Source organism: Micromys minutus, assembly GCF_963924665.1.
Source record: "Micromys minutus genome assembly, chromosome: 1".
Classification (NCBI taxonomy): domain Eukaryota; kingdom Metazoa; phylum Chordata; class Mammalia; order Rodentia; family Muridae; genus Micromys; species Micromys minutus.
In genome coordinates, this window is record NC_137969.1 from 244,338,504 (window position 1) to 244,365,519 (window position 27,016).

The 27,016-nt window shown below is 38.3% G+C and overlaps 1 protein-coding gene across 1 annotated transcript in view; it reads left to right on the plus strand.

The window, feature by feature from the left end:
- The window catches only part of CATSPERB (cation channel sperm associated auxiliary subunit beta), a gene marked incomplete at both ends in the record, with an annotated part of 137,568 nt that overhangs the window by 74,801 nt on the left and 35,751 nt on the right, over positions 1 to 27,016 (plus strand). The window contains 2 exons of the mRNA XM_080913138.1: positions 2,039 to 2,155; positions 24,772 to 25,107. Of these exons, the coding sequence (XP_080769264.1) occupies positions 2,039 to 2,155; positions 24,772 to 25,107 (453 nt within the window). The remainder of the gene's footprint in view (positions 1 to 2,038; positions 2,156 to 24,771; positions 25,108 to 27,016) is intronic.

Here is a 27,016-nt window from a genome sequence, read left to right on the forward strand (position 1 = left end):
TTGGCTCTGAATTGTAGAGTAATTACGTTGTAGTTTCTTGCTGATATTCACTTATAAGTGAGTACCTACTATGCATGCCCTTTTGGATCTGGGTTACCTTACTTATTTTCTAGTAAGATCCATTTGCCTGCAAATTTCATGATGTCCTTGTTTTTAAGAGCTGAATAATATTCCATTGTGTAAATGAATGACATTTTCTGTATCTGTTCTTAAGTTGAGGGATAACTGGACTGTTTCCAGTTTACAAATATTATTGAATAAAGCTGCTATGAACACAGCTGAGCAAGTGCCCTTGTGGGATATTGGAGAATGTTTTGAGCATATACTCAGTGTCTTGATGTAGAACTGTTCCCAAATATCTGAGAAACCACCAAATTGATTTCCAGAGGGGTTGTACCAGTTTACACTCCTACCAGCAATGGAGTGTTTGTTTCTCTTTTTCCACATCCTCACCAGCATGTGCTAAGCCTTGAGTTTTTTAATCTTAGCCACTCTGATAGGTGTAAGATGAAATCTCGGGGCTGTTTTGATGTTCAGTTCTGTAATGACTAAAGATGTTAAGCATTTCCTTAAGTGATCCTTGGACAGTCAAGATTCCTCTGTTGAGAATTCTGTGGCCCATTTTTTAAACTGGGTTATTTGATTTGTTGGTGTCTAACTTCTTGAATTCTTTATATAGTTTGGATATTAGTTCTCTCTTAGATATAGGGTTATTAAAGATCTTTTCCAAATATGTAGGCTGCCATTTTGTTCTATGACAGTGTCCTTTGACTTACAGAATCTTTTCAGTTTTATGATGTCCCATTTCTCAATTGTTGATCTTAGAGCATGAGCCATTTGTATTCAGTGCACAGAGATGTCTCTTTACCAATGCTTTCAAGTCTATTTCCCACTCTCTTCTATTAAATTCATTTTATCCAATTTTATGTTGATGTTTTTAATCCACTTGGACTTGAGTTTTGTGCAGGGTAATAAATATAGATCTATTTGCATTCTTGTACATGTAGACATTCAGTTAGACCAACACCATTTGTTGAAGATGCTTCCCCCCCCCCCAGGGCTTTGGATTCTTTGTAAAAAAAAAAATCAAACATCTATAGGTGTGTGAGGTTATTTCTGGGTCTTTCATTTGATTCCATTGTTCAACATGTCTGTTTCTATACCAGTATCATTTAGTTTTTGTCACTATTGCTTGAAGTCAGGGACAGCGATACCTCCGGAAGTTCTTTTATCTTTCAGGAATTATTTAGCTATTCTGAGTTTTTTGTTTTTCCAAATGAAGTTGAGAATTACTCTTTCAATGTCTGTAATGTGTTGGAATTTTGGTGAAAATTACAATAAATATAGTTTGGTTAGATGTCCATGTTTACAATGTTAACCCTACACATCCATGACCATGGGAAATCTTTACATCTTCTGATATCTTCAATTTCTTTCTTCAAGGACTTAAAGTTCTTGCCATACAATCCTTTCACTTGATTGGTGAAAGTTACACCAAGTATTTCATGTTAATTGTGGCTATTGTGAAAGATGTTGTTTCCTTAATTACTTTTTCAACTCATTTATTATTTGTATAAATGAGGGCTACTGATTTCTTTGTGTTAATTTTGTATCCAACCACTTTGCTGTATCTATCAGCTGTATTAGTTCTCTGGATGAGGTTTTGGGGTTGCACATGAATACTGTCATATCATCCATGGATAGTAATGTTTTGACTTCTTCCTTTCTATTTTGTATCCCCTTCATCTCATTTAATTGCCTTATTGCTCTATCTGGGACTTCAAATTCTATATTGAGGAGACAGGGAAAGAGTGGCCAGCATGGTATTATTCCAGATTTTAGTGAAATTGCTAAAAGTTTCTCTCCATTTAATTTGATGTTGGCTATTTGTTTGCTGTATATTACCTTTATTGTGTTTAGGTGTGTGCCTTATATCCCTGATCTCTCCAAGACTTTTAACATGAAGGGCTGTTGAATTCTGTTAAATGCTTTTTAAGCAGCTAATGAGATGACCATGTGGGTTTTTTCTTTCAACTAGTTTTTATGGTAGATTATGTTGATGAACTTTCATATATTGAACCGCCCCTGCATCCACAGGATAAAGCCCAGTTGATCGTGGTGGATGGTGTCTGTGATGTGTTCCTAGATTCTGTTTGTGAGTATTTTATTGAGTAGTTTTAATGTTCATAAGAAAAATTGGTCTGAAATTCTCTTTCCTTTTTAGTTTTTGGGTGGTTTTGATATCAGGGAGACTGTGGCTTCATAGAATGACTTTTGCAATGTTAATTCTGTTTCTGTATTGTGGAATAATTTGAGGAGTATTGGTATTAGCACTTCTTTATTTTGTGATTTCTGGCTCAGGGATTTTTTTGGGTGGTGGGTGAGACTTTTAATGATGGCTTCCATTTCCCTAAGGATTATAGACCTAAATACATAGTATGACCAGTCTTGATTTAGCTCTGGTAAATGGTATATATCTAGAAAATAATTTATTTCATTTAGATTATTTTTTTGTTGAGTACAGTCTTTTGAAGTAAAAACTAATGATTCTCTCAATTTCTTCAATGTCTGCTGTTATGTGACCCTTTTCATTTCTGATTTTGCTTATTGGGATACTGTCTTTCTGTCTTTTAATTAGTTTGGCCAAGGGTTTGTCTATCTTTTTTAATTTTGGCTAAGGGTTTGTCTATCTTGCTTAATTTTCTCAAAATTCAAATAATGGTTTTGTTGATTCTTTGTATTGTTCTCTTTGTTTCTAATTGACTGATTTCAGCCATGAATTTGATGATTTCCTGCTATCTAATCCTCTAGGGTGTATTTGCCTCACTTTTTCTAGAGCTTGCAGGTGTACTTTTGAATTGTTAGTATGACAACTCTCCAATTTCTCGATGGTACTTGGTACTATAAGCTTTCCTCTTACCACTGCTTTTATTGTATCCCATAAGTTTTGGTATGTTGTTTTTTTTCATTTTTTATTGAATTTGAGAAAATATTTAAGTTCTTTACTTCTTCCCTGACCATGTGCCTGTGACAATTGGGTAGTGTTGCTCAGATTCCATGAGTATGTAGGCTTTCTGTTGTTTCTGTTGTTGTTGAAGTCTATCTTTAGTTCACGGTGATTGATAGGATACAAGGATTTATTTTAGTTTTCTTATATCTGTTGAGACTTGCTTTGTTGTTGTATATATGGTCAGTTTTGGAGAAGGTTTCATGAGGTGGTGAGAAAAGTGTATAATCTTTTGTGTTTTCACGAAATGTTCTACAGCTGTTAGGTCCATTTGATTCCTGACCTCTGTTAGTTTCATTATTTCCCTCTATAGTTTCTGTCTTGATGACCTGTTCAATGGTGAGAGTGGGATGTTGAAGTTTCCCACTTAATATGTGGGGTTCAACATGCAAATTAACTTGTTATGTTCTGCTTGTGAATGTGGGCATTTTTGCATTTGGGGCATAGATGTTCAGGATTCAGGCTTATCTTGGTAGACTGTTTCTTTGATGAGTATGAAGTGTGCTTTCTCATCTCTTTTGATTACCTTTGGTTTAAAGTCTATTTAATTGGATATTAGAGTGGCTACTACTCAGCTGTTTCTTCAGTCTGTTTACTTGAAAACCTTCTTTTTCCCATTCCTTTACTCTGATGTAATGTTTTTCTTTGTCGCCAAGGTGTGCTTCTTCCATGTAGCAGAATGATGGATCCTGTTTTAGCCATCCATCTGTTAGCCAGTGTCTTTTCATTGGGGGAATTGAGACCATTGGTGTTGGGAGATATTAATGACCAAGGATTACTAGTTTTTGTTATATTAATGTTTCTGGTGGATCTCTCTCTCTCTCTCTCTCTCTCTCTCTCTCTCTCTCTCTGTGTGTGTGTGTGTGTGTGTGTGTGTGTCTTTATCTCCCTCTCTGTCTCTCTGTTTCTCTCTCTATCTCTGTCTCTCTCTCTGTTTCTCTCTATCTCTGTCTCTGTCTGCGTGTGTGTGTGTGTGTGTGTGTGTGCGAGCACGCATGCCCATGCATATGTGTGTGTATGAGAAAGAGAGAGAGAGAGAGAGAGAGAGAGAGAGAGAGAGAGAGAGAGAGAGAGAGAGAGAGAGAGATTTTATTTTTTTGGTTTTGCTGGTGTAGAATTATCTATTTCCTGTGTTTTCTTGGGTGTAGTTACTCTCCCTGTGTTGGAATTTCCATTCTAGTGTCATATATAGGGCTTGGATAGTAGAAAGATAATGTTTAAATTTGGTTTTGTCATGGAATATTATGGTTTATTCATCTAAAGTAATTGAAAGTTTTGCTGGGTAGAGAAGTCTGGATAAAGCATCTGTGGTCTCTTAGGGACTATAAGACATATGTCTAGGCCCTTCTAGCTTTTAAAGTCTCTGTTGAGTAATCTGGTGTTACTCAGTTTTTTATTGGATATTCTCTGTATTTACATTTCAAATGTTATCCCCTTTCACCCTACTCTCTTCTATCTCCCCTTATTTCCAAATGGTGCGCCCTCTGCCAACAACCTTTTCCCACCTCAGTGCCTTGTTATTCCCCTACACTAAGAAAATATGCCTTCACTGAATCAAAGGCCTTTCTCTTCCAATTGGTGCCAGACAGTGCTATCCTCTACTACATATGCAACTTGAGCCATGGGTCTCTCCATGTGTACTCATTGGTTGGTATTTTGGTCCCTGGGAGCTCTGGAATGTTTTGGTTGGTTGATAATGTTCTTCTCCTGGGATTGCAAACCTTTCAGCTCCCTCAGTTTTTTCTCTAGCTCATTCATTGGGGTCCCCATATTCAGTCTGATGGTTAGCTGCAAGCATCATCATCATCTGTATCAGTATGACACTGGCAGAGCCTCTGAGGAGGCAGCCATATCAGGATCCTGCCAATAAGTGTTTCTTGGCATCAGAAATAATGTGTGGGTTTGGTGGCTGCATATGGGGTAGATTGCCAGGTGAGAGAAATGAACTCACGAACCCATAGTCACCTGATCTTTAACAAAGGAGCTAAAAACATTTTAATGGAAAAAGAACAGCATCTTCAACAAATGTGCTAGTTCAACTGGTAGTCAGCATGTAGAAAAATGTAAATTGATACATTCTTGTTGCCCTGTACAAAGCTCAAGTCCAAGTGCATCAAGGAACTCCACATAAAACCAGATAAACTAATAGAAGAGAAAGTGGGGAAGAGCCTCGTACACATGCGCACTGGGGGAAATTTCCTGAACAGAACACCAGTGGCTTATGCTCTAAGATCATGAATCAACAAATGGAACCTCACAAAACTGCAAAGAGTCTGTAAAGCAAAGAACATTGTCAATAAAACAAAATGGACCTACAGACTGGGAAAAGATCTGATAGAGAACTAATATCCAACATACACAAATAACTCAAGAAGTTAGACACCAGAGAATGAAATAATCCTATTAAAAATGGGGTACAGAGTTAAACAGAATTCTCAACTGAGGAATACCTAATGGCTGAGAAGCACCTGAAGAAATGCTCAAAATACCTAGTCATCAGGAAATATAAATAAAAAACAACCCTGAGATTCTACCTCACATCAGTCATAATGGCTAAAATAAAAAACTCAGGTGACAGTGAGGCTGTAAAGAAAGAGGAGCATTTCTCTACTGTTTGTGGGATTGCAAGCTGGTACAACCACTCTGGAAATCAGTCTGGTGGTTCCTCAGAAAATTGGACATAGTACTACATGAAGACCCAGCTATACCACTGTTGGGCATATACCCAGAAGACACTCCAACATATAACAAGGACACATGTTCATAGAAGCCTTATTTATCATAACCAGAAGCTGAAAAGAAACCAGATGTTCTTCAACAAAGTAATAAATACAGAAATTGTGGTATATTACACATTAGTCATTCTGAATGGTGTGAGGTAGAATTTCAGTATTCTTTTTGATTTGCATTTTCCTGCTAACTAACAATGTTGAATATTTCTTTAGGTGCTTCTTGGTCATTCGATATTCTTCAGTTGAAAATTCTTCGTCTAGCTCTGTACCCCATTTTTAATAAGGGTTATTTGGTTCATTGTATATATTAGCTATTAGTCCTTTATCAGATGTAGAATTGGTAAAGATTTTTTTCCAATCTGTTTACTGCCATTTTGTCCTATTGGCAATGTCCTTTGCCTTACAGAATCTTTGCAATTTTATGAGGTCCTATTTGTTGATTCTTGATCTTAGAATATAAGCCATTGGTGTTCTATTCAGTAATTTTCACCATGCTAATGTGTTCTGAGCTTTTTCCCACTTTCTCTTCTATTAGTTTCAGTGTATCTGGCTTTATGTGGAGGTCCTTGATCCAATTGTACTTGAGCTTTGTACAAGCTTTATACAAGCATTTGTATAAGAATGTATTGATTTGCATTCTTCTACATGCCACTTGAACCAGCACCATTTGTTAAAAATGCTGTCTTTTATTCACTGGATGGTTTTTGCTTCTTTGTCAAAGATCAAGTGACCATAGGTGTGTGGGTTCATTTTTGGGTCTTCAATTCTATTCCATTGATCTACTTGCCTGTCTCTGTACCAATTTCATGTGCTTTTTTTGTTTTGTTTTGTTTTGTAATCACAGTTCATCTCTAATCCAGCTTGTGGTCAGGGATTGTGATTCACCTAGAAGTTCTTTTATTCTTGGGAATAATTTATGCTATCCTGGGCTTTTTGTTATTCCAAATGAATTTGCAAATTTCTCTTTCAACTCTATAAAGAATTGCATTGGAATTTTGGTGGGGATTGCATTAAATCTGTAGATTACTTTTGGCAAGATGGCCCTTTTTTTACTATATTAATCCTGCCAATCCATGAACATGGGAGATATTTTTATCTTCTGCGATCTTCTTTAATTCTTTCTTTAGAGACTTGAAGTTCTGGATATACAGATCTTTCACTTTCTGGGTTAGAGTACCACCAGTATATTTTGTATTATTTGTGACTATTTTGAAGAGAGTCAATTCCCTAATTTCTTTATCTGCCTGTTTATCCTTTGAGTAGAGGAAAGTTACTATTTTGTTTGAGTTAATTTTATATCCAGCCACTTTGCTGTAGTTGTTTATCAAGTTTAGGAGTTCCATGGTGGAATTTTTGTGGTCATTTAAGTACACTATCATATTATCTGCAAATAGTAATATTTTAACTTCTTCCTTTCCAATTTGTATCATTTTGACCTTTTTTTTTTTGTTGTTGTTGTGTAAGTACCCTGGCTAGAACTTCAAATACTTAATTGAATAGGTAGGGAGAAAATGGGTAGCCTTGTCTAGTTCCTGATTTTGGTGGGATGTTACAAGTTTCCCTCCAAGTATTATGTTCACTACTGACTTGCTCTATATTGCTTATACAATATTTAGATATGGGCCTGATCTTACCAAGACTTTTAACATGAAGGGGTGTTGAATTTTGTCAAATGCTTTCTCAACATTTAATGAAATGATCATGTGGGGGTTTTTGTTTATTTTTTTATTTATTTTATTTTATTAGTTTATGTAGTGGATTACATTGATGGATTTCCAAATATTGAACCATCCCTGAAATCCTTGGATAAAGCCTACTTGATCATGATGAATGATTGTTTTGATGTGTTCTTGGTTTCAGTTTTTGAGAATTTTATTGAGTACTTTTCTATTGATGTTCATAAGTGAGATTGATCTGAAGTTCTCTTTCTTTGTTGAGTCTCTGTGTTGTTTAGGTATATCCATAATTTTGGCTTCATAGAACAAACTGAGTAGTGTTCCTTCTGTTTCTATTTTGTGAAATAGTTTGAAGAGTATTGGTATTAGGTCTTCTTTGAATGTCTGATAAAATTCTGCACTAAATTCATATTTTCCTGTGGTTTTTTTGTTTGTTTGGGAGACTTTTGATGACTGCTTCTATTTCTTTAGGCATTATGGGGCAGTTTTAATGGTTGATCTGAGCCTGATTCAACTTTGGTACCTGGTATCTGTCTAGAAAATTGTATATTCATTCAGATTTTTAGTTTTATTGAGTATAGGCTTTTGTAGTAGAATCTGATGATTTTGAATTTCCTGTTTCTGTTGTTATGTCTCCCCTCTCTTCTCTAATTTTGTTAACTTGGATACCATCCCTGTGCCCTCTGGTTAGTCTGGCTAGGGGTTTATCAAGCTTGTTAATTTTTTTTAAAGAATCAACTCCTGGTTTTGTTGATTATTTGTATGGTTCTTTTTGTTTCTACTTGGTTGATTTTGGTCCTGAGTTTGATAATTTTCTGCCTTCTACTACTCTTGGGTATATTTGATTCTTTTTGTTCTAGAGCTTTCAGGTGTGCTGTCAAGCTGCTAGTGAATGCATTCTTCAGTTTCTTTTTGAAGGCACTCAGAGATGTATGTTTTCCTCTTAGCACTGCTTTAATTGTGTCCCACTAGTTTGGGTATGTTGTACCTTCCTTTACTTTAAATTCAGAAAAGTCTTTAATATTTTAATTTCTTTTTGACCGAGTTTTCATTGAGTAGAGCATTGTTTAGCTTCCATGTTTATGTGGCCTTCTTGTTTTTGTTGTTATTGAAGTCCAGCCTTAGTCCATGGTGATCTTGTTGGATGCATGGGAGTATTTCAATCTTCTTATATCTGTTGTGTCCTGTTTTGTAACTTATTATCTGGTCAATTTTGGAGAAGGTACTGTGAGGTGCTGAGAAAATGTATATTCTTTTGTTTTAGAATGAAATATTCTATAGATATCTGTCAAATCCATTTGGTTCATAACTTCTTTTAGTTTTACTATGTCTCTGTTCAGGTTCTGTTGCCATAATCTGTCCATTGAAGAGAGTGGGGTGTTGTAGTCTCCCAGTATTATTGTGTGTGGTGCAATGTATGTATTGAGCTTTAGTGACTTCTTTTCATGAGTGTAGGTACCCTTGCATTTGGAGCATAGATGTTTAGAATTGAGAGTTCATCTCGGTAAATTTTTATTCTGTTGATTATGAAGTGTCCTTCCTTATCTTTTTTGATAACTTTTTGTTGAAAGTCAATCATCTTCAATATTAGAATGGCTACTTCATCTTGTTTCTTGGAACCATTTGCTTGGAAAATTGTTTTCTAGCATTTTAATCTGAGACAGTGTCTGTCTTTGTCACTGTGATGCATTTTCTGTATGCAGCAAAATGATGGGTTCTGTTCATGTATCCAGTCCATTAGTCTATGACTTTTTTTTTTTACTTTATTTTAAAAAACTAAGATAAATGTACAAATTTTCAGCATTTTTGCATAAAAGTATACGAATACAATTTTTAAGGTTGTAATTAAGTATTTGTGGGTACATATACATACACATGTATATATGTAACAATAATATACGAAAAGAGGCTATTGATTTGAGGGGATAGGAGAAAAACTGTAAGGGGCTGTAGGGAGGAAAGGGGATGTGATGCAGTTCTATTTTAATTAAAATATATTCTTCTTTCCCCTTGAACTTCACACAGTCTGTGAGTTGTTTCTGGGGTGTTCAGAGCTTTCTGGGGTTAGTGTCCACTTATCAGTGACTGCATATTATGTCTGTTCTTTTGTGACTGGGTTATCTCACTCAGGATGATATTCCCTAGATGCATCCATTTTCTTAAGAATTTCATAAAGCCGTTGTTTCTGATAGCTGAGTAGTACTCCATTGTGTAAATGTACCACAATTTTGTACCCATTCATCTACTGAAGGACATCTGGGTTCTTTCCAGCTTCTGGTTATTATAAATAGAGCTGCAGTGAACATTGTGGTGCATGTATCTTTGTTGTATGTTGGAGTGTCTCTGGGGTAAATGCCCAGAAGTGGAATAACTGGGTCTTCAGGTAGTACTATGTCCATTTCTCTGAGGAACCGCCTGACGGATTTCCAGAGTGGTTGTATCAGTTTACAACCCCACCAGCAGTGGAGTAGTGTTCCTCTTTCTCCACATTCTCACCAGCATCTGCTCTCATCTGAGTTTTGGAGCTTGGCCAATCTGACTGGTGTGAGGTGGAATCTCAGGGTTGTTTTGATTTGCATTTCCCTGATGGCTAAGGATGTTGAGCACTTCCTTAGATGTTTCTCAGCCATTAGATATTCCTCAATTGAGAATTTTTGTTTAAGTCTGTACCCCATTTTTAATAGGGTTGTTTAATTCTCATTGATTAGCTTTTTGAGTTCTTTGTATACCTTGGATATTGGGCGTCTATCTAATGTGGGGTTGGTAAAGATCTTTTCCACTGTTGGCTGCTGTTTTGTTTTCTTGACAGTATCTTTAGCCTTACAGAAATTTGCAATCTCATTAAGTCCCATTTGTCAATCTTTGACCTTAGAGCTCAAGTCATTGGTGTTCTGTTCAGTAAATTTTGTCCTGTGCCAATGAGTTCTAAGGTTTTCCCTACTTTCTCATCTAATAGTTTTAGTGTATCTGGTTTAATATGGAGATCTTGGATCCATTTACACTTGAGCTTTGTGTACAAGGGGATAAGAAAGGGTCTATTTTAATTCTTCTGCATGCTGAGTACCAGTTAGACCAACACCATTTGTTGAATAGGCTGTCCTTTTTCCATTGAATGTTTACGGCTCCTTTGTCAAAAATCAGGTGACCATATATGTGAGGGCTCATTTCTATTCTATTCCATTGATCCATGTGCCTATTTCTGTACCAGTACCATGCAGTTTTCAGCACAATTGCCTTGTAATATAACTTGAGGTCAGGAATAGTGATTCCCGCAGATGTTTTCTTATTGTTGAGGATGGATTTCACTATTCTAGGTCATTTGTTATTCCAAATGAAATTGCACATTGCTCTTTCCATCTCAATGTAGAACTTGGTTGGAATATTGATGGGGATTGGGTTGAATCTGTAGATTGCTTTTGGTAGGATGGCCATTTTTAGAATGTTGATCCTTAAAATCCATGAGCATGGGAGATCTTTCCATTTTCTGAGATCTTTCTCAATTTCCTTCTTTAGAGGTTTGAAGTTCTTGTCATACAGGTCCTTCACTTGCTTAGTTAGAGTCACACCAAGGTATTTCATAGTTTTTGAGACAATTGTGAAGGGTATATTTTCCCTAATTCTTTCTCCACTTGTTTGTCCTTGGAATATAGGAAGGCTACTGATTTGTTTGAGTTAATTATATATTCGGCCACTTTGCTGAACTTATTTATCAGCTGTAGGAGTTATCTGGTGGAAGTTGTGGGGTCGCTTAAGTACACTATCATGTCATCTGCAAATAGTGATGTTTTTCTTCTTCCTTTCCAATTTGTATCCATTTGATTTCCTTTTGCTGTCTAATTGCTCCAGCCAGGAATTCCAGTACTATGTTGATAGGTAGGGGGAGAGTTGGCAGCCTTGTCGAGTCCCTGATATTAGTGGGATTGCTTCAAGTTTCCCACCATTTTGATGTTGGCTGTTGGTTTGTTGTATATTGCTTTTATTATGTTTAGGTATGGGCCTTGGATTCCTGCTATTTCCAAGACTTTTAACATGAAGTGGTTTGGATTTTGTCGAATGCTTTCTCAGCATCTAGTGAGATAACCATGTGTATTTTTTCTTTGAGTTTGTTTATATGGTGAATTATATTGATGGATTTCCAAATATTAAACCATTCCTGTATCCCAGGGTGAAGCCTACATGTTCATGGTGAATGATCATTTCGATGTGTTCTTGGATTCATTTTGCAAGGATTTTGTTGAATATTTTTGCATCAATGTTCATAAGTGAGATTTGTCTGAAGTTCTCTATCCTTGGAGGGTCTTTGTGTGGTGTAGGAATGAGGGTCATTGTAGCCTCAAAAAATGAATTAGGTAGTCTTCCATCTGATTCTATTTTGTGGAATAGTTTGGAGAGTATTGGTATTATGTCGTCAATAAATGTCTGATAGAATTCTGCACTGAACGCATCTGGACATGGGCTTTTTTTGGTTGGGAGGCTTTTGATGACTATGTCTATTTCTTTAAGTCTTATGGGATTATTTAGAGGGTTCAAATGATCCTGGTTTAACTTTGGTATCTTGTATCTGTCTAGGAATTCATTCATTTCCTCCAGATTTTCCAGCTTTGTTGAGTATAGGTTTTTGTAGTAGGATCTGATGATTTTTTGAATTTCCTCAGTTTCAGTTGTTATGTCTCAACTTTCCTTTCGATTTTGTTAATTTGTATACTCTCTCTTTGCCCTCTAGTTATTCTGGCTATGGGTTTAGCAATCTGATTGATTTCCTCAAAGAACCAGCTCTTGGTTTTGTTGATTTTTTTCAATGGTTCTTTTTGTTTCTATTTGGTGTATTATTGCCCTTATTTTGATTATTTCTTGCCATCTACTCCTGCTTCCTTTTGTTCTAGGGCTTTTAGCTGTGCTGTCAAGTTGCTGATGTATGCTCTCTCCAGTTTCTTTTGGAAGCACTCAGAGCTATGAGTTTTCCTCTCAGTACTGCTTTCATTGTATCCCATATGTTTGGGTATGTTGTGTTTTCATTTTCATTGAATTCTAGAAAATCCTTAGTTTCTTTATTTCTTCTTTGACCTTGCTATAGTTTTTAGGGCATTGTTTAGTTTCTATGTATATATTGGCTTCTTGTTTTCTTTGTTGTTATTAAAGACCAGCCTTAGACCATGGTGATCTGAAAGGATGCATGGGAGTATTTTGATCTTCTTGTATAGATTGTGGCTCATTCTGTGTCCATTTATGTGGTCAATTTTTGAGAATGTGCCGTGAGTTGCTGAGAAGAAGGTGTATTCTTTTGTTTTAGGATAATATGTTCTATAGATATCTATTAATTCCAGTTGGTTCATAGTCTCTGCTAGTTTCACAGTGTCTTTGTTCAGTTTCTTTTCCATGATCTATCCATTGTTGAGAGTGGGGTATTAAAGTCTCCCACTATCATTGTGTGGGGTAAAATGTATTTTTTGAGCTCTAGTAGGGTTTCTTTTATGAATATGGGTGCTTTTGTATTTGGAGCATATATGTTAAAGGTTGAGAGTTCCTCCTGACAGATTTTCTCTGTAATGAGTAAAAAGTGTCCTTCCTTATCTTTTTTGATAATTCTTGGTTGAAAATCTACTTTATTTGATATTTGAATGGCCACTCCAGCTTGCTTCTTGGGTCATTTGCTTGGAAGATTATTTTCCAAACTTTTATTCTGAGGTAGTGTCTGTCTTTGTCTCTGAGATTGGTTTCCTGTATACAGCAAAATGCTGGGTTTTGTTTATGTATCCAGCCTGATAGTCTATACCTTTTTATTGGGGAGTTGAGTCCATTTATGTTAATAGATATCAAGGAATAGTGGTTGCCGTTTCCTGCTGTTGTTGGTTTGGTAGGTTGAATTGTGCCTGTGTGTCTTTCTTCTTTTGTTTTTCTTGCTTAGAAATTTTCTTGTTTTTACTATGAGGTGGTTTCCCTCATTGTTTTGGGTTTTCCACCTAGTGCTGGGTTTGTGGTCAGATATTGTGTGAATTTAGTTTTGTCTTGGAATATCTTCATCTCGCCATCTATGGTGATTGAAATATTTGCTGGGTAGAGCAGCTTGGGCTAGCAGTTGTGCTCTCGTAGGGTCTGCATGATATCTGTCCAGGCTCTTCTAGCTTTCATAGTCTCTGTTAAGAAATCGGGTCTTATTCTGACTGGTCTGCCTTTATTTGTTACATGACCTTTTTCCCTTACTGCTTTTAGTATTCTTTCTTTGCTTTGGGCACTTGGTGTTTTGACTATTATGTGTCGGGAGGAATTTCTTTTCTGGTCCAATCTATTTGGAGTTCTGAAGGCTTTTTTTATGGTCATGGTCATCTCATTCTTAAGGGTAGGGAAGTTTTCTTCTACGATTTTGTTGAAGATATTTACTGTGCCTCTTAGTTGATATTCTTCACCCTCTTCTATTCCTATTATTTTTAGGTTTGGTTTTTCATTGTGTCTTGGATCTCCTAGACATTTTGGCTTAGGAGCTTTTTGGTTTTTGCATCTTCTCTGACTGTTTTGTCTATGTTTTCAAAGGCCCTAGAGATTCTCTCTTTCCTCTCTTGTAGTCTGTTGGAAATGCTTGCCTCTGTAACTCCTGATTTCTTTTATAGGATTTCTACTTTTAGGGTTGTCTTTTTTCGTGTTTTTTTCATTGTGTCCATTTCCGTTTTGAATTCCTTCTTCCATTCTTTCATCTCTTTGTTTCTGTTTTCTTCTAGTTCTTTGAGTTCTTTGAGTGTTTTTCTTGTTTCTTCTCTAAAAGCTTCTAATTCTTTATGCTTTTCCTCCCGTTCTTGTTTTAGGAGCTCTATCATCATCTTGAGGTGTGATTTTGGGTCTGAGTCTTTTTGTTCTGGAGTGTTTGGCATTCCGCTGTTTGCTGTGATGGGATAGCTGGGTTCTAGTGTTGCCAGGTTGTCTTGGTTTCCATGGGGGTACATTCTTTCGCCTTCTTCATGCCATCTTGTTGTCAGTGACTGGTTCTCGCCTTTCCCTTGTACCTGGCCTGTGTCCCTGGATCTCCGCTGTTCCTGTTGTCGGATGTTCTGAGCCCTGTTCTGTGCCCCAAAGCCGCTGGATGGGAACAGTGGGCCCAATGCTGGGTTCCTGGTCCCTGGATCAGGCAGGGTCTGGGCGAGCTTTCTGATCGCTCTTGGCAGAGATCTGTCTGCCCCCTGGCTAGTCGGTACCCCTTTTCACCAGGCCTGTATATCTGGGTCTATGCTGGTCCTGGTGGCGGATGGTGTGAGCCTAGTCTATGACTTTTAATTGTCTATTGATGTAGTGAGATATTAGAGACCAATGATTTTATTTTCTTTATTTTTGTTTTTAGAGCTGGAATTATGTTTGTGTGACTATCTTTGTTTGGGTTAGTGGAAAAGATTACTTTCTTTTCCTAGGATGTGGTTTTTCTCCTTGTGCTGGAGAGTTTTTCATCTATTATCCTTTGTGTTGGGATTCTGTAAACCCCACTCCCTAGTTACCTAGCAACAGCCTGGTGTACCCCACCCTTCAGTTACCTGGCAATAGCCAAGTATGTTCTGCCCCAGTGACCTGACACTATAAAAGGGCCTGCTTGCTGCCTCCTCTCTCTCTTGCTCTTTCACTCTTGCTCTCTCACTCTTGCTCTTACCCCTCCTCCTTCCTTTCCCTTCCCCCCTCTCCCTCCACATGCTCATGGCCAGCCTCTACTTCTCTATTCCTTCCTCTACTTCTCTATTCCTATATTCCTCTCTTCTCTCACTCTCTGCCTCTACTACCCTCTAAACTTCCCCATGACTCGAATAAACTTTATTCAGCACTATACTGTCGTGTGGCTAGTTCCTCGGGGGGAAGGGATTTCCAACATGGGCCTCCCGGAGGCATCTCCCTTGCCTCCAGACCTCACCGAATCTCTATAGGCCATATTGCTCCCCCAACTCTCTTCATCCTTTTTCTAACATTTTGAGGGGCTGGATTTATGAACAAATATTGTGAACATTTGGTTTTGTCATGGAATATATTGGTTTCTTCATCTATGGTAATTGAGAGTTTTGCTAGTTATAGTAGCCTGGGCTGGCATTTGTGTTCCCTTGGGGTCTGAGTGACATCTGCCGAGCATCTAGCTTTCATAGTCTCTGTTGAGAAGTCTGGTGTAACTCTGATAGGTCTGCCTTTATATTTAACTTAACCTTTTAACCTTATTGCCTTTAATATTTTTTCTTTGTTTTCTGCATTTGGTGTTTTTGACTATTATGTGACATGAGAAATTTCTCTTCTCTTTCAGTCTATTTGGAGTTCTGTAGACTCTTTGTATGTTCGTGTTCATCTCTTTCTTTAGATGAGGGATGCTTTTTTTGTATAATTTTATTGAAGATAGGTACTGGTCTTTTAAGTTTTGAATCTTTGCTCTCTTCTATGCCTATTATTCTTAGGTTTGGTCTTCTATTGTGTCCTGGGTGTCCTGGATATTTTGGGTTAGGGGATTTTTGCATTTTGAATTTTCTTTGATGATTTTATTAGTGTTTTCTATGCTATTTTCTGCTCCTGAGATTCTCTCTTGTATCTCACTTATTCTGTTGTTGATGCTTGCATCTGTATTTCCTGATCTCTTTTCTAGGTTTTCTATCTCTAGGTTTTTCTCCCTTTGTGATTTCTTTATTGTTTTCACTTCCATCTTTAGATCCTGGATGGTTTTGTTTGATTCCTTCTCTCACTTTGTAGTATTCTCCTGCATTTCTTTAAAGAAGTTATTCATGTTATTCCTCGTGTCCTCTATCATCATCATGAGATATGATTTAAATCCAAATCTTGCTTTTCAGGTGTGATAGGATGTCCAGGACTAGCTGTAATGGTAGAATTAGGTTCTGATGGTATCAAGTAGCTTAGGTTTCTTTTGCTTATGTTCTTGTGCGTGCCTCTCGCCATCTGGTTGTCTTTAGTTCTACCTACCTTAGCTGTCTCTGACTAGAGTCTGTCCTTCTTGATATCCTGATTGTGTCAGAACTCCTCAGAGTCCAGGTGTCTCTGTGACCCTGTGATTCTGGGATCCTGTGATCCTGGCTGAAATCCTGGAATCCTGAGTTTGTCAGAGCTCCTGGGAGTCCAGCTGCCTCTGAGATACTAGAGTCTCAATGTGTTCAAGCTCCTGATGTCCTTTAGTGTGTCAGAGTTCCAGTGCTCTTGAGTGTGTCCGATCTCCTGGGATTCAAGTTTCCTCTGTTGTCCTGGGTCTGTTAGCACACCTGTGTTCCTATGATCCTGTGTTTCTGTGATCCTGGTGTTATAGCACCTGGGTGACAGATTTCCTCTAGGTATTGTGAGTTGGGTGCAGTACCAGTGCTCTAGGTCTGCTCAGGGTCAGGATTACACTGGAAGGGACCTTGGCTACTGGCTGGGCAGGAATTCATGTGTCCCTGGATCCCAGGGGACCCAGCTACTCCATGCATTTGGACAGATGTTGGGACCTTCTCACCTGTGGTCCTGGGCATGCTAGAGCACCTGGGTGATGGGATTCTTCTGGGTGTCGTGGGGGTCAGTGTGGTACCAGTGCCTAAGGTCTGCTTAGAGCTCAAGTTCAGACCGGACCATTCCTTGAGGTTTTATCAGCAACAACAACAAAACAAAAAACCAAAAAGACAAAACCAAAAAACCCTCAGTGCTACTTTTTTCTGGTCCCCCCCCCCTTATTAAAGCAGGGTAAAGCTTTACATTCCACAGAGTCCTACCAACTTAGCCACCAATATCTGAAACTCCAACCTTTGATTCTTCTCCCCAGAGTACCCTAGTAGCTACTCTGTGGTTGAATCAGGTGAGACCTTTTAAAATTGTATTCTAAGAGGGAAAGAAATTCTATTTCCAACCATTTGGCCTTTTTTTCTTTTATTGAATATATTTTACTTACATTTTAAATGTTATCTCCTTTCCCAGTTTCCCCTCCATAATCTCCCTATCCCATCCCCCCTCTCCCTGCTTCTATGAGGGTGCTCCCCATTCACCCACTCCCAGCTTCCTGCTCTGATATTCCCCTGCACTGGGGCATTGAGCCTTGACAGTATCAAGGGCTTCTCTTCCCATTGAAGCCCAAAAGACCATCCTCTGATGAATATACAGCTGGAGCCATGGGTGATCCATTTGTACTCTTTGAATAGTGGTTTAGTCCCTGGCAGCTCTAGTTGGCTGGTATTGTTCATATGGGGTTGCAAACCCCTTTAGTTCCCTTCCATCCTTTTTCTAACTTCTCCATTGGGGACCCCTTCTCAGTTCTATGGTTGGCTATGAGCATCTGCTTCTGTATTTGTCATGATCTGGCAGAACCTCTTGGGAGACAGTTATATCAGGCTCCTGTCAGCATGTACTTCTTGGCATCAGCAATATTGTTTGGACTTGGTGGCTGAATATGGGCTGGACCCCCAGGTGGGGCAGTCTCTCTGGATGGCCTTTCCTTCAGTTTCTGCTCCAAGCTTTGTCTCCATATTTCTCCCTGAGACTATTGTTGTTCCCCCTTCTAAAAAGGACTGAAGCATCTGCACTTTGGTCATCCTTCTTGAGCTTCATGTGGTCTGTGAATTGTATCTTGGGTAATCCAAGCTTTTGGGCTAATATTTACTTAACAGTGAGTGCATACCATGTGTGTTTTTTGTGATTGGGTTACCTCACTCAGAATAATAATTTTTAGTTCTATCCATTTGTCGAAGAAGTTTATGAAGTCATTGTTTTTTAATAGCTGTGTAGTACTCCATGTGTAAATGTTCCACATTTTCTGTATCCGTTCCTCTGTTGAAGGACATCTGGGTTCTTTCCACCTTCTGGCTATTATAAAATAAGGCTGCTATGAACATGATGGAGCATGTGTCCTTGTTAGAGGTTAAAGTCTCTTTCTACAACACTCTGGCCATGATAAGCATACCAAAGGACATCCAGCAGGAGTAAGTTCTGTTTCTTTACTATTCAGTGTCTATTCAAAATCATAGTTGATTAAACTCAGACTTGGTGGTGAGCAACTTTACTCTGAATCATATCAAAGACCTCACATTTTAAAAATCTTTTTTTTCGGTTAATTTAAGTATTTATATTTCAAATGTTATCCCTTTCCCGGTTCCTCCCTCTTCAATGCCCCTCCACCTGCTTCTGTGAGGATGCTTTCTTACCCACCCATTGCCACCTCAATGACCTGGCATTCTGCTACATTAGGAAAACAAGCCTTCACAGGACCAAGGGCTTCTCCTCCTATTGATGCCAGACAATGCCATCCACTCCTATATATGGCTGGAGCCATGGGCCCCCCATTTGTACTCTTTGGATAGTGGCTTAGTCCCTGGGAGCTCTGGGGAGTCTGGTTTGTTGATATTGTTGTTCTTCCTATGGGGTTGCAAACTTCTTCAGCTCTTTCAGTCCTTCCCCCAGCTTCTCCATTGGGGTGCCTGGGCTCAGTCCAGTAGTTAGCTGTAAGCATCTGCCTCTGTACTGGTCAGGTACTTACTGGCATCAGCAATAGTATCTGGGTTTGGTGTCTGCAGATGGGATTGAGGCAGTCTCTGGATGGCTTTTCCTTCTGTCTCTGCTTACTCTTTGTCCCTGCATGTTTTTTAGACAGGGACAATTCTGGGTTAAAAGTTTTCAGGTGGTTGGGTGGCCCCATTCCTCAACCAGGTCTGTGTCTATCCACTGGATACGGTGTCTACAGAGTCTGTGTCCCCTGTGTTGGGTATTTCAGTGAATGCCATCATTGTTGAGTCCCCAAAGGCTCTTGCTACCATAGCATCTGAGAATTTCTAGTGTCTATCCCAAGTTCCTCACCCACCCCCCACTGCTACATACCTCCTTTCAATTTTCTGGCCCTCTGTATTTCTCTCCCCATCTCTTCCCACACATGATCCTGCCCCCTTTCCCTCCTCCATCCTCTCTCCCTCCCAGGTCTTTCCATCCCTCTACCTCCTGTTTCTATTTTGTTTTCCTTCCTAAGAAGAACTGAAGCATCTACTATTTGGTCTTCTTTCTTCTTGAATGTCATGTGGTCTGTGGATTATATCTTGGGTATTCTGAGCTTTTGGGCTAATATCCACTTATTGGTGAGTACATTCCATCTGTGTTCTTTTGTGACTGGGTTGCCTCACTCAGAATGATAGCTTCAAGTTCCACCCATTTGCCTAAGAGTTTCATAAAGTCATTGGTTTTAATATCTGAGCAGTAGTCCATTGTGTAAATGTGCCAAATTTTCTGTATCCATTCCTCCATTTAAAGATATCTGGGTTTTTTCTAGCTTCTGGCTATTATAAATAAGGCTTCTATAAACATAGTGTAATCTTTTGGGTATATGGCTAGGAGTGGTATAGCTGGGCCCTCAGTTAGAACTATTTCCAATTTTCTGAGGAACTGATAGAACAGTTTCTAGAGTGGTTGTGCTAGCTTGCAATCCCACAAGCAATGGAGAAATGTTTCTCTTTCTTCACATCCTTGACAGCATCTACTGTCACCTGAGTTTTTGATCTTAGCCATTTTGACTGGTGGATCACCATGATTATCAGATTTAAAATAGCCATTTTAATAAAGTTGTTTAATTAAAAAATAGCCATTTTACCAAAAGTAATCTACAAATTCAATGCAATTCCCATCAGACTTCCAACTCAGTTCTTCTCATATACAAAAAGAACAATTCTCAAATTCATCTGAAATAACAAAAACCTCAGAATAGCAAAAACTATTCTCAATAACAAGAGAACTTCTTTTGGAATCACCATCAGCATCCCTGACCTCAAGCTGTTCTATAGAGCAATAGTGATTTTTTTAAAAAATTGTGTGGTATTGATACAGAGACAAACACGTAGATCAGTGGAATAGAACTGACGACCCATAAATAAACCTACATACCTATGGTCACCTGATCTTTGCAAAGAAGCCAAAACCATCCAGTGGAAAAAAGAACGCATATTCAATAAATTGTGCTGGTTTAAATAGCAGTCAGAATGTAGAAGAATGCAAACGGATCCATTTTTATCTCCTACAAAGCTCAAGTCCAATTGGATAAATAACCTCCACATGAAACCAGATAGACTGAATCTATATGAAGAGAAATTGGGAAAGAGCCTTGAACACATAATCATAGGGGAAAATTTCCTGAACAACACACCAATGACTCAGTCTCTAAGATCAACTACTGATAAATAGGATCTCATAAAATTGAATCACTTGTATAAGGCAAAGGTCACTGTCAAGAGGACCAAATGGCAACCTATAGGTTGGAAAAGATCTTTACCAATCCAATCCTACACCCGACAGAAGGCTAATATCCAGTATAAACAAAGAACTCAAGAAGTTAGACTCCAGAGAACCAAATAACCCTTATTAAAAGTGTGGAACAGAGTTAAACAAAGAATTCTCAACTGAGGAATCTTGAATGGCTGAGAGTCAACTAACGAAATGTTTAACATCCTTAGTCATCAGAGAAATGCAAATCAAAAATACCCTGGGATTCCACCTCACACCGGTCAGAATGTCTAAGACAGTTTGTTTGCATTCTTACTTGTGCTTTGTATTTTATTTAGTTTTATCTCCATATATATCTAACTAGGGGACCTTGGCTGTATTTTTTCTGTCCTTGACTTGATGAATTGCTTCTAGTATTCTATTTTTTACTGTTTTGTTTTGAATATGAATATTTTTGGCTGTTCATGTCATGAAAAACTTTTGTGTCACCTTCAACTACAGAAGATGGTTTTGCTGTGTGTAGAGGTTTAGTTAAAAAGTTATGTTCTCTGAGAGGTTTGAAAGTATTGCTTCAGAATCTTATGGTTCTGGGATTCCACTGAGAAATGGACAGTTATTACTCTGACGGGTTTTCCTTTATTCGTGACTTGCATTTTTTTTCTCTTGCAACTTTCATCAATCTTTCATTGTTTTGTGTATTTGGTGTTTTAACCATGACATGCTATCAGATATTTCTTCTGTGATCCTGAAAAGTTGGGGTTCTATGTACTTCATATATTTGTGGCTGTATCTTTTACTAGTTTAGGTAAGTTTTCCCCCATGATATTGTTAAAGATCTGGTCTATGCCTTTGACCTGGGATTCTTCTGTGTCTATGTTCAGAAAATTTGGTCTTTTGACCAAATGAGTCTCACATTTCCTGAATATTGCTATCCTGTGCTTTTATAATTTTTTTATTATTTCTTATTTCATCTAGGTCCTCCACTTCTTTTGAGACCTGATATTCTGCCTTTGGCTTGATTCATTACTTGTAATGTTTTCCCTAAAATTTCTAGTTGGGATGTTATGTTTTTCAATTCCACCTTCATTTTAACTTGAGTTCTCTTCAATATTTTTATCTCACTCTAGAATTTGGCTTTCAAATTCTGAATTACTTTTATCATTTAATTAAACTATGCATTTGTATAGTCTTGAACATCACTCATACTTGTGTTCACGTCTTCTTTAGTTCCCTTGGATTGTTTAATAATGTTTATGACTGTTCTTGCAAATTTAGTGCCGTGGAGTTTCTCTAGGTAGTTTTCATTAGGAAACACTTTCATCAGACTAGCAAATTTGATAGAAGACATACTGTCTTGACTCTTCATGTTGCTTTGATTTGCAATTTAACTAAGGACGTGCACTACTTTCTTTGGTTGCATGTCTGATGTGATATTCTGACCTTCTTTAAATTAGGCCAGTTTAGGAGATGTGTAACCCGAGTTAAGCCAGATGTCTAATTGAACAAGGAAAGATTGCTCCCAAACTGTGGGTCTAGAATTGGGTATATGGTTCATAGATGGCAACAATCAGAGAGAAGGAGAGAAAAAGAGTGTCGTACCAATCAAACATAGTTGTCAACAAAAGAAGATTCAAGGCCACAGATCTTGAGCTAGGCCTGGAGGTGTGAAGATGGCTGCAAGCTGGGAAGTACTAGAAGGAGATGTGGAGGTAGAAAGTAAAGAAACAGCTTCCCTCCCAAAGGTGTTTCAAAAACAAAGAGGGTTCCTGGGCCATGGTATGGAACTAGGCTTGTGGGTTTACAGATGGTAACAAATTGGGTAAAGGGAATATTAAATGAAGAAGCAACTTGAATGAATAATAAGGGTTTATATCCCACAAGACTGGATCTAGGCTTGTGGCTTATCAGCTGGCCCCAAGTTGGGGATATGGCAAAAGGAAGAAGAAAGTCACCAAGTATCTCTAGTCTGGGAGTTATGACATTCTTTTGTATCTCTGCCAGAGCCATTATGTTTGTGGTACACTTACATACATGCAATGAAAACAAAAATACACACAACAAATCTAATGTTTATCTTTTAATTTTGAAGTGTAAGTATTACTATTCGCAAAGAACAATAAAAGGATAACAGGAAGGATAGGAGAGATGGGTAAAGAATGAGGGAGAAAGAAGAGAAGGTAGATTCTTCTGGTTTTTTTTTTTTTTTTTCTGCTGAAATTTTGTCTTGGTTTATGTCTTTTAGTTAATGGGTATGCATGTTTTGCTTTCATATATGTATGTGGACTATCCATGCCTGCAGAAGTTAGATTTTGAGTACAAGCTGAGGGTCCTTTGGAAGAGCAGCAAGTGTTCTTAACCACTGACTCATCTCTCCAGCCTTTCTACTGAGAATTTTATATGATGATTGTAAAGTAAACATTAAAGGATAACTTTGTGGTGACATATTCTTTTCCACCCATTTTTACTAGATATTCTCTGCATTTACATTTCAGATGTTATCCTGTTCCCCTAGTCCCAACCCCCATCCCTCCCATTGCCTCCATGAGAATGCCCCCTCTCCCAATCACCCTCTCCTACCTCAGCACCTTGGCATTTCCCTCCACTGGGGAAACGAGCCTTCACTGGACCACATTTGTCCTGGAATATCTTGGTTTCTCCATCTATGGTAATTGAGAAGTTTGCTGGATATAGTAACCTGGGCTGTCATTTGTGTTTTCTTAGGGTCTGTATAATGTCTGTCCAGGATCTTCTAGCTTTCATAGTCTCTGTTGAAAAGTCTGGTGTATTCTGATTGGTCTGCCTTTATATGTTACCTGTCCTTTTTCTCTTACTGCTTTTAGTATTCTCTCTTTGTTTTGAGCATTTGTTGTTTTGACTATCATGTGCTTGGAAGAATTTCTTTTCTGGTCCAGTCTATTTGGGGTTCTGTAGGCTTCTTGTATGTTCGTGGTCATCTCTTTTTTTAGGTTAGAAAGTTCTCTTCTATAATTCTGTTGAAGATATTTACTGGGCCTTTTAGTTGGGAGTCTTAGCTCTCTTCTACACCTATTATCCTTAGGTTTGATCTTCTGTATCCTGGATTTCCTGGATGTTTTGAGTTAGAAGCTTGTTGATATTTTCATTTTCTCTGACTGTTGTGTCAGTGATTTCTCTGGTGTCTTCTGCTCCTGAGATTCTATCTTCCATCTCTTGTATCCTGTTGGTGATGCTTGTGTCTATGACTCCTGGTATTCTTTCCTAGGTTTTCCAACTTCAGGGTTGTCTCCTTTTATGATTTCTTCATCGTTTCTCTTTCTGTTTTCAATTACTTTACCTGTTTGGTTGTGCTTTCCTGTAGCTTTTTAAGTAATTTTTGTGTTTTGTGTGTGTGTGTGTGTGTGTGTGTGTGTGTGTTTTCTCTTTAAGGGATTCAACTTATTTGCATGTGTTCTCCTGGCTTTCCTATTCTTCCTTAAGTGTGTTATTTATGTGCTTCTTAAGGATCTCCATCATCATCATGAAGTATGATTTTAAGTCTAAATCTTGTTTTTCTGGTGAGTAGGGATATCCACTATTTGCTATGATGTAAGAACTGGGTTCTGATGTTGCCAGCTTCTCTTGGTTTCCATTTCTTAGATTCTTGCACTTGGCTCTTGCCATCTTATTATCGGTGCTGCTAGGTGATCTTGTTGTCTCTTACTGAAGCTTGTCCCTCCTGTGGGTTTGTGAGCTCAGGATCTCTGGAGGGAGACTGCTTCTGTGTGTTCAGCTCTCTGGGTAGGCTGTGAGCTCCGATGGGAGAGCCCAGTCCCGATACAATTGGGCCTGGTCTGGTCTTGGGCACAAAGTGTCTGTTCCTGGATAGCACCACTACCTGGGACCTGAGAGTTCTGTGCAGCCTGTCCGGGGATAGACAGTGGGGAGGAAGTGTGGACTTACCTCTGGACTCAGAAGTGAGAACTCTCTTCTGGGCACCCAGCAACCTGCGGGCAGGCCTCCAGGCTTCATGATGACATATTCTTAATGAAATTTCTATAAAATACTATAATTTAATTGTAACAGAAGTTTGGAAAATATGTTCTGAGGCTATAATCATTTTAAATAACCAGATGAAACATTTGTTAATTGTGATCACACTTGCTTAATGAACATTAACTATTTTCTTTTATATCATATCTTCTCTTTTTTTAATCTTCAGATGCCAACCATACATTTAGATCTACAGATGTAGAAAAGACTGTGTTGGTGCTTGGCCATAGCAGCTTCCTGATTGTAGAAATTAAGGATGAATGGACTGCTTCAGCTTTGGCTACTATGCCTCAAACAGTAAAATCAACATTGAACTTTACAGAAGGCACTTGGTTCTTATACAGTTTTGGCACAGTTGGAGGACGAATTTGGACCATAGGCTTAAAACCATGTGACTTTTTAATTCACACGGATAGTATTGATTTTGAGTCCCTTAGTATTGTGAAGTATATTGATGTGGGAAACCAAGTACAATTTACACTTCATTTTCATCCAAATTCAATTGGTAAGCTTGAAAAAATGTTTTTTTTTTCTTTTGTATAAATCATACTCTTTGATATTTCATTTGGCTTCCCTGATTGCTAGGATTCTACTACCAACAGAGATGTGTTCTAATAATGGTTATAGTTTAAGCTCTATATTAAATGTTTTATAGACGTTTTAAATGTTTATAGTCACCATACAATCTATACAATAATCATTTTTAAAGTAAGTCAGGCAAGTAGTAGTACACGCCTTCACTCTAGCATTTAGGATGCAGAGGTTGGTGAATCTCTAGAGTTCCAGGCCAGCCTGGTTTACAGAGTGAGTTCCAGGACAGCCAGGACTGTTACACAGAAAAACCCCGTCTCAAAAAACCAAAGGGAGAAAATGCAGAAATGAAGGTTAAATTCATAGTCAACACTTTAATAATATTTTAGCATAGATTTTTTTGTCCTCCTAAAAGAAAACTTTAATTTCATTTTTACAGCATTATTTATCTTAGGTATTTCTAAAGAATGTGTTTATTTTTATTTTGTGTCTATGAGTATTTTATTTTGTGTATCTGTACCATGTGTCTGCCCACAGTGCCCATTAAGGGGCTTTAAGATCCTCTGGAACTCAATGACACATGTTGTAAGCTATTATATGAGTGTTGGGAATCAAATCAAGAGCCTCTACAAAAATGTCAAGTTCCCCTAACCACGGAGGAATCAATCTTTCCAGCCCCTATTTCATGTATTTAATTCAAGCCAAAATTTTTTACACCCAATATTATACTTTATAATACATTTTCACACAATTATTTAAAAATGTGTGAGGATAGGCTGGCAAAATGGCTCAGCAAGTTAGGACACTTTCCACCAAGACTGTGATCAGCATAGTGGAAGAAGAGAATTAAGAATCAAGTCCCACAAGTGGTCCTCCAACCTTTCCAAGAGCACTATCTCATGTGCAAACCCATCACCCACATGAATAAGCAGAAACAGTCCTCCCCACACCGCCATCCCTCCCCCCCCCCCACACAGAGTGAAACACATGTGAGGTGTGAGGGCTAATGAGAAGTCTCAGTTTATATAAGCACTTGCCATTCCACTTGGATGACCCAAGTTTGGCCTCTGGATCCCACAGCTGAAAGAGAAGTAACTTCACAAAATGACTCTCTGACCTGCACATGTTCACCATGGCATTCATATATGCACATTTGAAAAGAAAACCACACACACACACACACACACACACACACACACACACACATGATACACATACAGCAAGAATAAATTAGCAAATAATCATAAGAACTTTAAAGAATTTTAAGTTTGTGGACCCCAAACTTCTAGGTCTAAAGTGTCTCTGAAGTAATGGGATGTATTGAGCCATAGTGATATTAGCTGTGAAAGGAGCAGGTTCTGGGACAACTGCAGGTAGCTTGGCAAGGTAGCAATTGAGAAGACGAAGGCGTAGATTGTAGATGAGAGCAGCCGGAGACCCCACGGCAGGGCTGTGTTGAGCCAGACAAATCAGCAACAAGTAACACTTGTTGCTTGAGGTTGCCAGACATCTTTGCTGGCTGGAGTTAATAGGACAGAAATTGTATCCATAAGCAGGACAGTAGTGCAGCTGCTAGTGACTGTTATAGTTTAACTAAAGTTTCAAGGTATGTACTCATACACACACACACACACACACACACACACACACACACACACACACACACATCTACATAAAGGCATGCACGGACTGTCAGTGTCACTAATGTTCAGCAGACAAGTCTCGGTGAATAGGAATCAGGTTTAGTGCATGGTCTGTGTATGGAAGGGCTGGTTCCTTAACTCCCTGTCATCCCAAGCTCAGAGCTTCCTGATGTCAACTTGACAAATAAGAATCACCAGGGTGGAAGGCTTTTCAACATGCTTGTGCGGGATTAGTGCATG